Raw genomic sequence first — 15,818 nt, forward strand, 5'->3', positions numbered from 1 at the left:
ATCGCACATGCATTTCGTGTGAAGTGTGTAGTTTGTATGTACTGTAATATCTCTGGGAAGGCACGCGTGACCTCTGTAAACCTTTCTGAGAAGTTTTCGCATGGGTTTTTAATGATTAACCGTTCCCTGATGCGTCGTCAAGTGGGCCACAATCACAAACAATATTCCCCTCGTGTGGCTTTTCTGTCTTGGAAACACATTCTCACGTTGTTTGTGGTGTTATGTGTTATTCTTCAGAGCATTTAACAGACAGACATTATCATCCAGTCCCTGTTGTGAGTCTCATTTCCTGCATTCGCCCAGGGGACATTATAATTTTTTTTTTTTTAAGTGCATCAATGCTCAGACTTCTAAGGAAAATCTCTGAAGAAGTTGCAGCTGAATGAATGAGTGCTTATATACATCTGTATGTTCCTTAACATTTCATACATTCTTGTACAATCTATAGCGATTTATGCATGCTGGATTTAATAAAGGTTCTAACTTATTGATAAACCTGTCACAAATGTTAAAGTTGAACAACTTAGACACAAACAAATTGTCCAATTTGCCACTCTTTTATTGTAACCGTGGTAAATCTGGGCAGTAAAGCTGTTAGGTTGTAGTTGATCATCTTACCTGATTTGACCAGCACATCTCTGGGTCTGCTGGGTGGACTGTCGGGATAGACACCGGCTCCTAATCTCTGATCCATCCTCCTATGTTTCTGTTTTCTGCGTGAGTGTGTCTGCGAATGCCTGTATGTGCATGTGGGTGTGTGTGGGGTGCTCGGAGATCCTACATGTCTGCGTGCAAGTGCGTATGTGGGCGTGCACAGGCCGTTTTTTCGCCTGCTCTGCTCACACACTCGCGCCTCTCCTCTGTTTCCTCTCAGATGTAAACAGTCACATGACTCGCTGGGCATTCCACAGCCAGGGCCCTCCCTCTCCTTTCAGACACACAGCAAAACACTCAGTCACTCCCCACCGACTTTCTGTTTCTCACTCTCCAGTCTTTTATTTTCAATCTCCTTTCTTATAGAGGTCTGATGCCGAAACGGATAATTGGAGGATTAAATCTCTTTCCCTGAAATCGCATGTTGGCCATCAGCACTCTATCACGTCCATGCACAAGCATGCACCAGCTCATAGGCACTTGCTGTAGAGATTATGTAAGATGTAAGAATTTCTGGAATATATATATATATATATATATATATATATATATATATATATATATATATATATATATATATATATATATAATATATATGCTTTTTACAGTTAAATATAACAGAGTTTATAAGTAGTTCAGTTCAAAGTTAACGTAGATAGGCAGGCATCATCGTCTTATGATGACATTTGTATAAAATCGACTAAAGTCCAAACATATTTGACCAGACTTGTTTGAATTTTTTAAAACATGTAAACAAGCTGATTCACATCTAAACAATTCATAATTATTCATGGATTGTGCCTCTTGGACAAAGTGGAAGGATAAACAGCTAAAAAACTGTCTGGGAACTGAGTTGTTACATCATAACTCCTACAAGCCAATCGTATACTAGTAGGCAAATATGTTCTGTTTTAAGACAAAAATTGGAATGTTGATTGGATTTCTTGACAGGAATTGCCACTATCTCTTATTTGTTTGTTTGTTTTTCCTTGCTTAAAACGCATTATTTAATATACAAACCAAACTGTACTGACCATCGCTAATACGATTTCTGATGGAACGAGATTAGCCAACGCTGTGGTGAGACTAAAATATTTATTAAACCAACGCCTTGAATACTTTCACTGAAAATATGTATAAATAATTTAACTCCAGTTATTACTTTTAAAGTATATCAATCAGTCACTGCTTTGAATTATTCAGTAACTACACTCAAGTAAGTGTAATCATGAGCTTGAAAATTGGACATCTGGATCCACTAGCTGCAAGTTTGTGCTGCTACTTTTTAAAAAGAAATGTTCATTGAATTCAGCATGTTTTTGTACTTACTGTATCTAACTATTTATGCTAAGCAGGCAGTTCTGTGAAAGTTGCATGCCAAGAGGTTGTGATAGCAGAGAAATATGGTTCACTGGGCCCAACGTATAACGCATTGCAGAGACTATTGTTCTGGAAGAAACACGAGTGCCGACTTACCCACGCCATTCACATGCTTTTTACTTTTCACACTCTGCTGCTCGATATTATACGCCTTCTGTTGGTGAGAGACAGAGAGAGAGAGAGAGAGAGAGAGAGAGAGAGAGAGAGAGAGAGAGAGAGAGAATTAGAGATAGGCAGACCCTGGTCAAATCACAGTCTTTAAAAAGCCCATGTTAGCTCCTGTTGAAGATTTTAATAGAACATTTCCTGAATAGTTTTCCAGAACTCTCTTTGCATTATATGCATGATTCCAAACAGGCTTAATAACTTTTATAGAATCTGTTTTCTGAAAAGGCAAGGAGATGGCATTCGACTGTTCGTCACACAATTGTCAGAAACTTTACAATATTGTTATTATATTAAAGTCAAGATTTTTATTCAGAATTCTTTCGTAATCCTGGGGCACAAATTCTACTGTAAAAAATTCTACCTATATATGTCATAAATTTTCCCACTCGGAATGTGGTGTAGTTCCCATTGTGGCCAGAGGTGCTTGCTCTTGTTAGTGGTGCATGTGCTTTTGTTCACAGATAGCTAAGTGCATTTGTTTTGGGTCTAGTCCTGCCTCTTTTTCTGCCCTGACAGTGTTTTGTTATCCTAAAGTGAGCACCTGTTCTGTATTTATCACTTAATTCATTTGTTTAGCTTTCGTGTTTCATGCAAATTTGTATCAGGCTTCTTAGTGCAAGTCTATGTTCAAGTCTAAGTGTTGTTAATTCCTTCTTTTTTTTTTTCCTACTATTTTTGGATTTAAGTATGATAACTTGTATATAATATGCCATACGATTCTGATTATGTAGTTACTAAACTCTGTTTAAATCATCTTATATTGTGTAATTGATTATCAATAAACATCCACTTTAATCTACAGTTTCAAATATCTCCTATTCATAACCACAGGTTTTATATCCAAATATCAGCGGTTATATTAGGATTTAATGGTCCTCTCTTATGCTATTCAATTCAATTAACGGTTATATAATACCTCCATAATAGGATCTCGCTGCCCTTCCGTGGTGCTCTGTCATTGTGCAAGCCTTTAAGCCATAATTTATAATGAAAAGATTACATGACATCAAGGCATTACATGACATTATGGCTCTGTTAGAGGCTCCCTGTAGAACAGCAAATTGTTCATCCAACAAGTGATGAATCTGCGTAGTCGCAAAATCAAAGAACCCCATAGTGGAATTTTATTAACAGGCTCTCGGATGACTCATTTCACCACTAAATATTCAGTGTGTTGCAATATATTGAACTTGATGTAACTGGTGGCACACAGGACCAGTTCAGATAATTGGTTTGTATACTCAGTTTAGCAGTTTAGCTCAGTCTTTGGGGTTATCAACACTTTATGCAAGATTGCTTGCTAATGCTTTATTCTGATGGGTCAGAAGGTGACACTTAAATTATAATTAGCATAATAATGACTTATAAAAGGAGTATGGGTAAACCCTTATTTGTATATTTAATGTTTTTTTTAGTTTTTTTTTTAAGGAGTCTCCAGTGTCAGCATTTTGAATATTCGAACACATAAAACTGAGGGAATGTCGTGAGGTTTACAGCTGTTCTAACAAAAGTGACAACAGGACAACAGGAAGTTTTTTTCCATGGATTTGCATTTGATGTAACAATTACCATAAAAAATGATTGAATAAATAAACCATTCTCATCACTGCTGAATTGCTGTGGCACAACTTATAGTTATATAGTTTATAGGCACGTTATTAAGCATGACATGTTATTAGGCTGAATGAGGCTACACATTTGTGGTCTACTCATTTATCCATTACAGTTACATCCTACATTAGAGTTACATCCTTCCTTTCCTCTGCATGAAGGATACGGGGGTGTTTGGTGGCAGTTCTCATCTCTGGAACATCATGTGACCTTACGTTTCATCATATTTATTGTCTTTTTAGAAGTAGTGAGCAGAAAAGCTGCATCCAACTAAGGTTCGGTCTTGAGTTTCAATAAACAAAACATGCAAAGCATTTCTCCTCCTTCCCTACACCCCCTACGTACATCTTTCTCAGGCATTCTCTCGACTCAAGGCCTTAGCTGGAGCCCAGAACACACTCCTTTAAATGGCTAGCGTGAATAGATATTGTTGGTGCTGACTAGTGGTTGCTATGGGAGACCTGCTCATGCTTGATGCCTCTGCTAAACAAGGCATCTACTGTCCTCTGTTACTTCCTCTACTCCCTATAAAGTATGGCTACAATTATGGGGGGTGTGGTATATCTGGACACTAATATTACAATGAAGCATTCTATAAAGTATTAGAATTAACTTGTTTTGCTAGAACTACATACACATTTGGAATTTAACACATAGTGCCAGATCTTAAAGAAAGTTCATTAGTTGGTGAATGGGTGACAGGGGTGTTTTGGCAGGATGAAAGAGTTCATGCTGTTGTCAGCATATTTCTGCTCTTCCAACATCCTGTATCTAACATGTTGACTAATACACCATTGGCAACACAATGACCAATTACAAACACATCGGTGCTTGTTGAAATAGAAAGCATTCCCTGAGTTATACAATCTTCAATTTGCTGCACAAAGTTACTTCGTATTTTCACAACTTCCTTGTAACGTCCTGATATTTCTCGCAGCACTGGAAATTCCCACATCTAGTCGTACATGTTTCCAAAAGTCGCCAGCCATCGTTCGAAAATGAATGGTCCCTGGTCACTTTGTCATTGTGAATTGCTGTATGTCTGTATTCAAAGTGACTTAAGCTCAATTTGTAATCTCGTAAGGTTACACGTATTCACAGTTGGTTTATTCAGCTGCTAAAATCAAATCACTGTGAAACGGTTATGCCTTCAAGGTTGCCAGATGTTTTCACTTTTGTATTTTTTTAAATCACAAACCTTTGAGCTTTGCATATAGAAAATGTGTATTGAAAACAAATCACTTTTATTTGATTTGATCTCACGTGCAGTATGATGCAACATACAAGCAAGAGATTATTTCAGAATGAAACATTAATAGAGTAATACAATGAAAAGGCTGCAAAAAAAAGTGAAGGTGAAGCCGCCTAGAGAACTACACACAACATATACCCATGCCTAGAAAAGTTAATCTTGGCTCCCTTTTGGAAATTTTGAAGTGGGGAGAATTTATTCTTGTCAAAGGCAGGACTGCCAGATTAATGCTTGCCAAATGACTTTCTATAAAATGATCCTGAAATTGCTGGCAATCTAATTGCACCATTTAAGCAAATGAATGCAATGTTGTTGTTTTTTTTTTTTTTTTTACGATGTGATAAGCTTTAATAGGCAATTATGGTGATATAAAAAATTCGAAATCAGCTAATTTTTTCTTTTTGACTCAAGTACATCCTATTCAAACAGCAATAATTACAATGAAGCCAGCAAATATCTATCTAGCAAATATTTACCACCTGCAATATATAACAGGCAAATAAAACCCATTTCCTCTAAACAGGCCTTTATTCTCAAACGTACAAACACATTATATTGATATGTATTCCGTTCGCTCATGTTTAAAGAGGATTTCCATGTTTCTTCAAGGCTTCAGCCTGAGCACTGAGACTAGCTACGAGGCGTAAGTTCCAACACGTGCTCTAATAACCAGGCAGTCGAATTTCAGTGAGCTCACAGGCAAACGAAAGTCGAGAGCTTTCGTTTGCCTGAGCTAAGCGCAGCTCAGTGGAGATGCGCCGAGGCTGTGATGGCGCAAATAAAGATTTACTGTACGCTGTAACAGATGCAAAAAGACAGCTGATTGATTTTTCTATGATTCAATTACAGGAGCTGGACAATGTATCGTATGCTACTGTAGGTTTGCATCCTGTAATCAGCTTTGAAGTACATATCCACATTTTCAGTGTGGCTAAGCATGGTGTGGAATATTATGGTCTGGCAACAAATCAGAAGGTGCAGGGTGTAAAAGATTCCACGTCTAGTTGCAGGATGTCCATCAAATATTCAAGCAGAGACGGAAACAGGAAGTCATAAAGGCTGAAATTGCACAACAGCTTTGATGTAGTCAGTTCCAGTCTGCTTTCACATTAGCCGTCATATTTTTTTCTATTTAAAAAATCCTGGCTTTTTATTTTGCTGGTATAAAAAATTACACAGTCAAAACAACTCTGCTAGACAAAACATTTTTTTATATTAAAGAACATATAGTGCTCTTTTGTTTATATATCCATGTGCTTTTGTGTCATGGTTGTATTACCTTTCATGGTACATCAGTATGTCTCTTTATAAAGCATTGCTGATACTACATCCAAGTTTCCAAGGTGCAAGTTTTCCAGCTTTTTTACTAATGGATATTTCTTTTTTCATACTCTGCTGTCCTTTTTTGACCCTATATTTAATAGGATATAATATGTTTGAGAGTTAAATATGCTAGAGTCATAAATATAGAAATGTACAGTCTGTAACATATCTGTTAGTATCTTGTAAACATTTGTATTCTATATTTTACATGTTGTTATTCAGAACACTCAAAATATACTTAATACATGCTAACAATGAAAACAAACTCAGTTCCAGCTTGACCAATTATCAAAAATAACTTTGATTGGTAGTAAGCCAAATACTTTATATTTATGGGAACAGTGTTTGACCTCACTGCTCATGTGAAATCAAAGCTGCTCACTGCTACCAGAAGTTGCAGAATGAAAACCGTGGCCAAAGCAATCTTGCGTCACCTAAAAACAGTGAAGCGTGAAGCCAGGTAGAACGCCTCATTGTTCCTCGAGGCAACCTAGACGCTACAGCCCACCGCCCGGGTCCAGTTACGAGATGTTGTGTCCACCTGACCTTTCCTCTCCTGGCCCTGTGTGATCTTGGCCATGATTTATTTACTCTGTTCGGAAACCGGCGTTCGCAGGCGACACTGCATCCCACTAATAAGTAGCAAACAAAAAAGCTTTTTATAGAATTCAGGCATGCTCCAGCGCTCTGGTCGCGAGCTGAAGGTTCTCAGGTTTCTCAGACAACATGCGCAATTAGCAGAGGCCATGCAAAGGCGGGAGATGCAGCCCGACTAATTACTCGGGGATCCGAACAGAGAACAGAAGCACGGATCAGTGGGTTGGAGGTGCACCCCAAAACCTGAATTGTACTAAATGTAGAGTCATATGAAAACTCATCTATTTTGGCTTCCCAGTTTGCTTATCCTACGTTCACCATATAAATATCAATGCTCTAAGGTAGGTAACTCTCACCCTCACCCAAGCAGACGCAGACAGTCCCCCTGTCCCCTGGTGGGTGTAATGACTTTTAAAGCTTGTCTGTGGGGGAATGTCTCAGTCAGGAGAGGAAGGACAGAGTCAGTAATGATCTCTCCTGATGAGATGAAAGAAGCTACAACGTTCCAGCACCTCTGGAGGCTATGACATCAAATGAGGGGTGTGTGGAGGTGCAGGATGTTTATGCGCAGATGTGGGGATTCGCATGTGCGTGTGTAGGTTTGAGTATAAAGAACCACTAACAATTTGCGATCACAATCAGTGTATGATTGGATATTTACTTCACCAGTTGATGTCGCAATCTCCGCCGCCATATGGACTCTCGCAAAGTCATACAACACGTGACGGCACAAACTGTGTAACGCACTTCATTTGTAAACACAAATTGCTATCTCTGCTATCTCGTTCTCAATTTATTTTGGCATACATAGTAGCTATCGAAGCAGCTACAAACATTGCATTGCTGAGTGGAAATAAACAATTTTAGAAAATTATTTCCTTTTTGGATAAACAGAGAACATTATACAGAGACTCATTATATTCCTTCATTTGAATGAAGTCAAAAAGTCGTCTTGCTGAATATCAAATCACACTCTTAGTACGGAATAACTCACGCAGAACCTGTTACTATAGAACAATACTGTATTAGAACTTTCTGCCGGCTTCTCCCATTAAGGGTCGCCACAGCGGATCCTCTGCATGTTTGATTTGGCACATGTTTTTACGCTGGATGCCCTTCCTAACGCAACCCTCCCCATTTTTCCGGGCTTGGGACCGGCACTGAGAGTGGCTGTGGTTGGTTCCCTGACCGGGTATCAAACCCGGGCCGCAGCGGTGAGAGCGCCGCATCCTAACCACTAGACCAACAGGGACCCTAAAAACAATACTGTATTAGAACAAATGCACTAAATTAGCTAATGCTGCATCTGGATCTACTGTTATATGAAATGACACTACATCAGATTCAGGAATTCATCTGTGCATTTAATACAGACCATTATAAAGTGTGCCTGCAGGGTGTCATGTGGTGTGGTTCTGGATATTAGACTATACTTTTACACGTTTCAGAGTTTGGCTACAGACTGTAAGTAAGATGCAGAGTCACAGGGGTACCTCAGTCCCATCATTTAAGAAAGCTTCAGGGTTAACAAATATTTAATTCAAAAGGGATAAAGGGTAGTAAAGCTTTCAGTATAATTTCTATACAACCTTGTGCTTGTACTCACTTCTGACATTCATTTGCTACAAATGTTCTTTTGATTCCTTGCACACATTAAGGGTGTAGTTTAAATATAAAGTTTCTTTAGTTCCTCCTGTTCCTTTATTGCTAATTGGGCCTACTCTGCCCTCTTGTGGGCAACATTTGTTTCAATTCTGCATTACAAAACGAGAAGACAATGGTAATTGGGAAAATGTTCTCCTGCTCATTACAAAAAAGTAACACAATGAATAAAAGCAAAGCAGAATTGTGTTTTCTTTAGTAGTCATTATCAGGAATCGTGGTATGGTTTAAAGTTTATAGTGAGCCTATAGTAGGGGTCTACAAATAACGAGGCCTTGAAGCGATAACAATATTAGAACAAGTGCATTATTATAAACTTGTGACAACATAGCTAAAAGAAATTAAATTAATCAACACCTTGTAACCACTCAGACTTTCATATCATTATACGGTGGTGTTATCTCGAAAGCTTTCATGAAACCACCATTGTTTGTGTGTAGGCTTTTGTGTGTGATGTAACACACCATCTGCGTTAGTTGCGTACAGCTGGCTAGTATGGTAGCAGTGCGTGTGAGGGTAAGAGGATGAAAAACACAATGTGTTAAAACCGACAGAATTATTAGTCTTATATAAGTTATAGTCTTAAAAATACAGTGTATCGTACAACAGGTTTTTGAGCTCAAAAAAATGAAATGTTGTGTTAGAAAAAAAAAAACCAGAACAAGGCAGCACTTTACTTTGTTGGACAAAATGAAAATTCTCTTGATAATGATAGCAACATGATAATAATAGCAGCTGCTATTACAGTAGTTAATGCATTTTTCATTAGAGATGCTTTGGTTAAAGCAAAAGAAGTGCAGTACATCTAATAGACTTCAACAGGAATTCATCAGAGATCCGTAAAGCTCTGTTTACATAACATACTACATTAAGGCACTATGTAAATATAGACGTGTGTCGTCACGTTCGCCTCCCTTCTAACAGTTTAATGGATGAAAATCGATTGTTTCAATTGCCTGCTAATTTCAGAGTACCACAATGTTTTATTCTTCTTATAACAGATTGCTACAGATTCTATAGTTAAAATAACACTGTCTTTGCGTTCATGTAAAACATACAGTATTGTCGGAGCTGTTGTTGGAGAAAATTATTCAACAAATCTGATTTCAGCCAAGTTGTGTTATTTTTTTTTTTTAATATAGTAGTTTTGTGTTTTTTTTATGATTCATTCATAAAAGTTGCAGTACCTGTATTGTCCTGTAGAGTCAAATATGCATACTTTTAAATTCAAATATTAACAGGGTTACATTTTACATATTATATTATATCCTTGATTAATTACATTTGTAATTTAAAATGTTTTTTACATTTCTAATCTTTAAAAAGACTTACTTTGGAAAATCTTACTGTTTCCATCTGGTGCCACCAAACCTTCTTGGAATGCCCAACAATACTATGGTCCATTGGTTTGACTAATAAAGTTTTAAAATGCTTGGGAGCATGCTGTTATTGAAAACTAACCAACAAAAGGATTGTGTAATGTAACCAGATGCAAAAAAAAGGCCTACTTTTATATTTTTGAGTTTATTATATATGCCAAAATTACACATTCTTAACATTTTGTTCTTCTTTTACACAACACATTTGCCAGTGTCTTAACTGTAGTGTAATTTAGCTGCATACCTCAGCAAGCAGAATAATGTAACTGCTATAAGGTTATATGTATGGCCGGCGAACTGTAAGGTTGGAAAGCCTGAATATATTACCAAAAGTTTTATTACTGTTTCATCATTAATAAAAGAAAGTAAATCATAGTTGATCTTGAAGCAACTTATATTCAGACTGGATAATTAGATATGTTTCAGTTTCATGAGGTTTTATCAAACAATAATGGGTTTTGGTTCATTGTTAAATCATGCGATATTAAATAATACATTCAGTTTGGTAAAATATTCATAACATATAAAATTAAAAAGTTAGTGGACTCAAGATTTATCCAGCATTACTGTCAGATTATGTAAGTATTAAGTGCTGAAAATAGATTTTCAGGTGCAATAATACATTGGAAATGAAAGGACCAAACTGTATTACATCAATACAACCTGTACTTTTGTATCACACTTTACACAGAACATCCTATAAATCAAAACAGCCAATATTATTTACTCCGTAGATCTGACAGAAAAAGCCTGTGGCAATTTTATCTGCTTTTTCTAAACATTTACATTGTAACCTTGGCGCTCAAGGTTATTATTTTTAGCTTCAGTCATTAATTTGCAAAAGAGTTTGATTAGCCTTGTCTGCTTTAGTGCACTTGATCTTGAGTGCAGTGGGTGTCAAGTTGATGTCAAATATAGAAAGGCAGTCAAATGCTATCATACTGTATCTATAACTGTACCAAGAATGTAATCATCTAATCATTATAATTTTACAGGAACTTAAGAATAGCTATTCCAAAAATGTTGTGAGCAAACACCCCACCACTGCCAGTAGGTACTCTAAACTCTAAACAAATTGAGTCTTTCTAACTTGTAATCCATGTTATAAATATAAATAAGCCATACAAATAAATGCTAATAAAGGCTGCTTAAACTTTAGGTTAAAATGCAGCATGCAGGTTCTGAAACTATAGGAACAATTCAGAGATGCAAATAAAGAGCTTAATTTCTGTAGACTTTGGATACAGCCTTTTCAATTTAGCACTCTGGACTCAACTAGGACCCTAAGGCTTAGTACTCTGGTCTCAACACATATTTTCAGCTGTATACTCTGGATTTAACCAAGACCCAGGGCCTAAAAACACCATTTGGAAAAGGACACTCGACCCAAAATTAACAGCTTGGGTCACTGGATTCGACATGGAGTCTATGGCTTGGTATAATAGACTTGGCTTTGCTTGAAACTTTAAAATCAACTCAGAATCTCTTTATACTGTGGAATCCACACAGACTATGTTTTTTTTTTTTTTTTTTAAACTCATTTCAGACTCTGAGACTGTTGCTGTGGACTTTGTAAATTCTCTGACTAGATATTTTAATGTCAACTTGAACTCTATGGCTTTCCATACCAGGCTTACTAGCAGAACATTTTGAAGACACCTAGTTATATACAGTTATATTTGATGAATGCAGATTTAATAAATGCCCCCAAAATGGCCCTGTTTGACCTACGAATGAAACAGTTCATTGCTTGTACTGTCATTAATAAACAAACATAAAGGAACAAAAGTTATCAAAAATAGCTTTCATTCAAGGTACAGTTTTAGTAGATGGTTCCTACACATGAATCATTTAACAATATGGTCTTTATTTTTTAAAGATTGCTGAAAAATGTAAACATTTTCCTGAATAATGGAATAGTTTGTTGTGCTGTTATTTTGGACATTGTAATAGAGGTACAGGGAGTGGGGGTGGGTGCCAGCACTGTGAGGTGTAGCTGAGTTATTCAGCTCATGCCAAGCTGCCCGGAAGCTGGCACACAGATAAAATTACAGTAGTGACATTTCAGCTCTGTAGAACTACTCAGTCTCTCTTACTTGCCTCTTTGTAAGGCTCAATAACTTCCTTCTTTTCTGAAGTTCTTTCAGGTTTTGTAAGTTACTACATACTATATATTTATGTACATGCATATACATGGTTGTACAGAGATCCAATTAGATTGCAAACTTCAACATTCTAAAGGTTGTGAACAGAAAAGTCTATAAACAATATAACATGGTCAATAGGCCTCGAGTGGGCTGTCGAGACTATGACATACACAATATGGACACCTGATTGATATATTTAAAATGATCAAACACCTTTGGGATTATTAAACCCCAACCCATCATTAGTACCTCACTTTAGTAATCTCCACAATCTGTTAAAAATCTAGGGGAACATCTTCCCAGAAGAGTGGTTAACAGCAAAGGGGATCGAAATGTGGAATTCATGTTCAAACAGCACATACAAATTGCAACTCAACCTGAATGAGATTCTAAGGTTTGCCATGCTGGACTTAACTTGGGGTGTCTGTGTTGCCGAGAAAAACAAGGTAGGTATTGGTAATCGGTAGAAAAGAAAATAATTATGAAGGCAAGCAGTATTTCAGGCTATGTGTGGCGTGTCTGGTAGCGGAGCATGCTCGGTTGGCTTCTTTCACTTTCGGAGCTAGCGCTGTCTCCACGGCATGTGCTTTTATAGCTTACTGGTTGTAATGTCACCCTGCCAGTAACGTCGCGTCTTTCCTTTGGACAGATTACACACCGTGATTTAGAGCTTGGAAATGCGGAAGCATTCCCAAAGAGTTGTTGATGCAGCTTTTCATTCCCTCAGGGAACCAGGGTTACATATGTAACCTAGAGATGTTCTTTAGCTTAGGATTTGATTAAGTTTTTTCAAAGTTTAAAATTCTGAACTTAAATTGAGCTCTCTGGCTTGGAATTAAATTGATGGCCTGAGATTCTAGCCCTAACCCATACTCAATGCATGTAAAATGACTTGGGGCCCTGAATTCTACTCAGCTTCTACTCTTTAGGACTCTGGAATTGACAATGACTTGACAGGGATTTGACTCCATAGCCTGGGACTCTAAACTCAATTTTTTTTACTATATGGCTTGGGTTTCTGGTCTTAAATCTATAGGCTAGGACTACAATTTATGGCAGAAAAAGATTAACTTATAAGTGGACATAGAATGAAAACTGGGTTTTAATATGACATCAAGACATTCAAGGCCCAGGAGTCATAATATCATTTAACATCAAGTCTCTGCCATGATGCAATGTTTAATTTTAAATCTATTTTAACTTTGTAGGCATGCTAAAATAATTTTTATTGTACAATTTATATCTAGTAGCAGCAAAGAAAAAAAACATTCAGGTTTATCTTTAATAAGAACATAATGTACGTCATTAGTCCCATACCACTCTTGTTTTGAGTCTCCATCAATTCTTTAATTTTTAAAAAAAGAAAAATTGTTTGGTGCTTTCTTGGGTGATGCATTTTAGCATTTTGGAGTCAGTCAATATATTAAAGACCATCACAGGTTGCAAATTCTGAAATGTATTCATTTTACTAAGTGTTTTAACAGGCATTTGCTCAAACAGATGGGCATAATATCCTTAAATGCCCTGTGGGGTTGGTTTTATTTCTTGGGTTGGTTTCTTTCTTTCTTTCTTTCTTTCTTTCTTTCTTTCTTTCTTTCTTTCTTTCTTTCTTTCTTTCTTTCTTTCTTTCTTTCTTTCTTTCTTTCTCAATAACCATGCATTAAAATCCTACTCAAATAATGCTATAACTGTGCAGCCTATAGCCGCAAAGTGTTTAAACACTATAAATATACAATTGGCATGGTGTTGACTATCATGAAATCAAATGTCTCATAGAAACATACATGTTTGGTGCTGTCACCATTCAGTTAAGTTAGTTAATAATCCGGAACTTTATAAGCTATAGGATTCTGAATTTGCATGGTTGTGAAGGGTTTAAAGTGGCGAAAGCCGCACTATAATACGAATCATGCTGTTCCCCAGAGTGCATTTTTTTCCCAACAGGATGCCTGATTTCCACTGGCCTGGAACAGTCTCAATCCCAGAGGAATGTGTAAGGGCATATCAGTCCTGCTATTGTTCTTTTACAGCCAAATTTCACTTGTTGAGCCATGATTGTTGTTTTACAACGTAAAGCAACAGCCTGAGAGTCTCATAGCAAAAAGTGCTCAACTGAAATCTAATCTAAAAAAAATATATTTATTTTGTCTGGAATCTTGTTTCTATGGAACATGCATGCTTTGGCCAAAAGAAAATCAAAAGTAATCACATTTTTTCAGGTAACAAGAAGCTGCGTAAACATCCCATAATCCTTCAGTAACCCTTTCAAGAGCAGCTGTCAGCTGTCACATGCAGCCCTCAGCTCTGAATCACGCTTGGAGAACGTCAAACCCTGCTTAAACACCCAGCCCTCATTGCTTAAATATTTGTGAGCTCTGCTAGATGCTGTGGATGTTTCCAATCCAAGAACAAGGTTTTAGATTTATCAGATGTGCAAGTATGGAAATGTAGATCTGAAATACTGATTGATAATAAAATGCTCCAGAAAATTATTAAGTGCACTGATTATGTGCTGATTATGCAGTGTTGCTGAGTATAAATGCAGCAAAATGTTCTTTATTATTATAATTACTATTATTATTAACATTAGTAGTTGATCTTTTTAATATTAAAGTGCATTTATAATAAATTCTTCACTAATGACTGATTTTGTTTATATCTTTCCCTTTTTTTTTTTGTAGGAGAAATAGATCTTATTAATGTTAAACCATTTCAAATGGAAAAGCAGAAACTTGTCTATTTAATGTTTAGCAAGCTAACGTACATTAACAGTTATAAACAGACTACAGTAAATTACACGCTCACTTACTTTCTTGCCATGAGAAGCCCCCATGCTGAGCTCAATGCCTGATTTAGGTGCTTCTCGGCTGGGTCTCCAGGTCCTAGATTTTCCCTTGTGTATTCCTGTGCCTCTCCGGGACGAAAAGATCAGATAAGGGAGGGAGGAATGGGGGAACTGAAAAGAGAATAGATTCTTCTCTCTGCCCCCTGGCACCTTGTCAGCAGAAGGGGATTCCAGCGGGTGGATATTTGCAACATCACATCTATTAGGGTATAGTAACCTGGTAGATGGATTCTGTCTCCCCAGCAGGTCAACCTCTATTGCACTACTGTACACGATTTTACCCAAAAAGGAAAGCAAAAGGGAAAAAAAAGAAACGCACAGCCAGTCCGACCCTTTTGAGCCACCTGTTGCTAGTGAACTCCCCTCTTGTTTCCCTAAGGACCTAGCCTGTGCAGATTACACTAATTGCTAGTGACAGAAGACAACGCCTTAGTGCACATAGTGGTAGCACATAGTGGTCACAAGGTGACAGCCGGTGATCTTAAGTCACTGGGGTTTGGTGTCCACACTCATCTGTGATTATTGAAGCACTACGGAGATTCACAGAGGACTCTAAAGACTTCCTCTATAGAGGTTTGAATTGCAAACCAAAGCTGGATCAAAAAGGGAATAGTGTAGTTCTGTTGGGATTTGGGCTGCAGAAGATCTGGGCGATTGGTCCGGGGTGATGAGAATCCAGCTTTTTGACTCATTACAGTCAGTTTTATTTGCATGTCTTATTTGTTTAAAAGTTTCACTGCTTCAAAATGTACCGGCAGTTCCATAATTGGCGTGACATTAAGCCCCTCAAGAAGCTCTCA

General features: G+C 37.3%; 1 protein-coding gene across 2 annotated transcripts in view; it reads right to left on the reverse strand.

Moving 5' to 3' along the window:
* LOC310721866 (actin-associated protein FAM107A) overlaps window positions 1-15,463 on the reverse strand; it is a 28,910-nt gene extending 13,447 nt beyond the window's left edge. Inside the window, exons 1-3 of one of the 2 annotated variants that reach the window (XM_083533891.1) lie at window positions 14,983-15,097; window positions 2,131-2,188; window positions 619-928 (exon numbers count right to left, since the gene is read on the reverse strand). In XM_083533891.1, coding sequence (XP_083390017.1) covers window positions 619-928; window positions 2,131-2,139 — 319 coding nt within the window. In that variant the 5' untranslated portion in view covers window positions 2,140-2,188; window positions 14,983-15,097. Of the gene's footprint in view, window positions 1-618; window positions 929-2,130; window positions 2,189-14,982 lie in introns of both variants that reach the window. The other variant, XM_083533892.1, reaches the window with a different exon arrangement.
* Between the last annotated feature and the right edge of the window lie 355 nt (window positions 15,464-15,818).

This window comes from Silurus aristotelis (genome assembly GCF_946808225.1).
Source record: "Silurus aristotelis genome assembly, chromosome: 28".
Lineage (NCBI taxonomy): Eukaryota > Metazoa > Chordata > Actinopteri > Siluriformes > Siluridae > Silurus > Silurus aristotelis.